Below are 2500 nucleotides of genomic sequence, written 5' to 3'. Positions count from 1 at the left end.
CTTCTCTTTTCTTTCTTTCTCCTCTTTCTGCTCCCTCCCTCTTTTTTCCCTTTTTCTTCTATCACCTCATCTGCTTTTATATTCTCCTTCTCTCCCGCTCCTTCGCCTTCTTCTTCCCTCTCTAACCCCTCCTCCTTCTATTCCTTCTCTCCTCCTCTTCTTCCTCATCCTCTTCCTCGCTGCTCCTCATTGTTTTACTCTCTGCTTCCTCCTCCTCCTCCTCCTCCTCCACCTCCTTATTTCTCCCCTCATTCCCATTATTTCCCTCCTCCTATCCCCTCCTTCTAACCCCCTCTTCTTCTTTATCCACCTACTTATACCTTCCCCCTACCTCCCTCCATCTTATTATCCCCCTCTCATCCACCTCCTTCCTTTCATATCCTCCTCTTTCTCTTCTTTCTCTATTCGCATTCTCTCCCATTCTTTCCCTTTCCTTCTCCTCATAGCCTCCTTCCTATGCCCCTCTCCCTCGTCCCCATTTTCTTACCCCTTCCTATACTTCCCGCTCTCCTTCCCCTCCTCTTCCTCTTTTCCTTTCCTCCTACCCTCTTCTTTCTTACCTTTCCTCCTATCCTATCCCTAACTCCCTTTCCCCATCCTCCCCAACTCTTCCCCTCCTTCTCCCCTTCCCTTTCACCCCTCTATTTCAATACCACCTTACTTTCACCCTCTCTTCCTTTTTTGCCTCTTCCCTTCTTCCTATTCCCCCTCCTCCCTCCCTCTCTCCACCCCCAACACCATCTTACCTTCACCCTCTCCATCGTAGCTCTGAGCCGCTTCTCCAACTTGGGGAGCTCGCATCGCAGATCGGCGTTGTCTCGCACCAGCTGTTTGTGCACCTTCGTCAGCTGATCGAGGTTGTTCTCCAGGAAGCTGATCTTCTGCTTCTGAGCCACCGAGCCGCCTAGGATGTCCTCGTCCTCGCCTGCTGCTGACTGTGGGCGGTGGGGAAGGCAGGGGATGTGGGTGTAGGGGAAGGTAGGGGGTGTGGGGAAGGAAGGGGAAGTGGGGGGGGGAGTGGAGAGGTGTGGGCGGTGGGGAAGGAAGGGGGTGTGGGTGGGGAGGAAGGAAGGGGGTGTGGGGAGGGGAGTGGAAGGGAGTGTGGGCGGTGAGGAAGGAAGGGGATGTTGGGGGGAGGGGGAAGAAAGGTAATTAAGGGGGTAAAGCAAGAGGGGGGGGGGCGAAAGGGAGGAAGAAAGAAAGAGAAAAGCAGTTTTGATTAATATTATGGTTATAATCACTTTTATCTTCGGTGCAATATTACTGCACTCACCATCACCATCACCATCATCACTATCATCTACACTATCACTATCACTATCATCCCCATCATTATCACTATCATCCAAACTATCACAGTCACCATCATCTCCATCATCATCACTATCACCCCCTTCATTATCAACATCACCATCACACTCCTCTCCATCACCATCACCAACACCATCCCCCAACAACAATCACCATCATCACAATCATACACATTAGGCCATCTAAACTCGACCTTCTGAGAGTGGACACCTAGGCAGGCAATTCCAACACTCTCTTTCATTAAATCTCCTCCTGTTTATCTCTTGAAGCCTTTAAAGATCTAGGTAAATAACGCTAAAAATAGGAACTTCATTCATTCCTTTCTTTAGTTATCATGTCTTTCTATCCATTAAATTTTACTTCCTTGTCTATTTCCTCTTTTATCCATCTGTTTACTCATCTGCTGCGCGTAATTGATTCATTACTCATCCTCCTTGATTGACATACTCATTATCCACCTGTAAGAGAGCTTATCTATCTATCTATCTATCCATCTATCCATAAATCCATCCACCCTCCTATAACTTGCTTATTCATCCATCTATTCATGTTTTCACCTTTTAATTCATCCTTTAAGTTACGTCTTTACTCATCATGTTTACTTTACTCATGACTCATCCTCTTAACTTTGACCTGGACGAAGTCTTCATTATCTATCCAATCTATCTATCCATCTATCCATTTATCTATCCATCTTTATATCTATCCATCTTTATATCTATCTACCTATCTATCTGTCTATCTATCTATCTATCTATCTATCTATCTATCTATCCATCTATCTACCTATCTATCAATCTATCTATCTATCCATCTTTCTATTTATCCATCTTTCTATCTATCTACCTATCTATCTGTCTATCTATCTATATATCTATCCATCTATTTATCCATCTATCTATCTATCTACCTATCTATCTATCCATCTTTATATCTATCCATCTTTATATCTATCTACCTATCTATATGTCTATCTGTCTATCTATCTATCTATCTATATATCCATCTATCTACCTATCTATCAATCTATCTATCTATCCATATTTCTATATATCCATCTTTCTATCTATCTACCTATCTATCTGTCTATCTATCTATATATCTATCCATCTATTTATCCATCTATCTATCTATCTACCTATATATCTATCCATCTTTCTATATATCTACCTATCTATCTGTCTATCTA

The 2500-nt window shown here is 43.3% G+C and overlaps 1 protein-coding gene across 1 annotated transcript in view; it reads right to left on the bottom strand.

Moving 5' to 3' along the window:
* The window catches only part of LOC125040014 (kinesin heavy chain-like), a 184285-nt gene that overhangs the window by 14048 nt on the left and 167737 nt on the right, over positions 1–2500 (bottom strand). The window contains 1 exon segment of the mRNA XM_047634422.1: positions 747–935. Within this exon segment, the coding sequence (XP_047490378.1) occupies positions 747–935 (189 nt within the window).

Source organism: Penaeus chinensis, chromosome 28 (genome assembly GCF_019202785.1).
Source record: "Penaeus chinensis breed Huanghai No. 1 chromosome 28, ASM1920278v2, whole genome shotgun sequence".
In the NCBI taxonomy this organism is placed as follows: domain Eukaryota; kingdom Metazoa; phylum Arthropoda; class Malacostraca; order Decapoda; family Penaeidae; genus Penaeus; species Penaeus chinensis.
The sequence above is the reverse complement of the archived record's forward strand: the minus strand, read 5'-3'. Positions and strand labels throughout refer to the sequence as shown.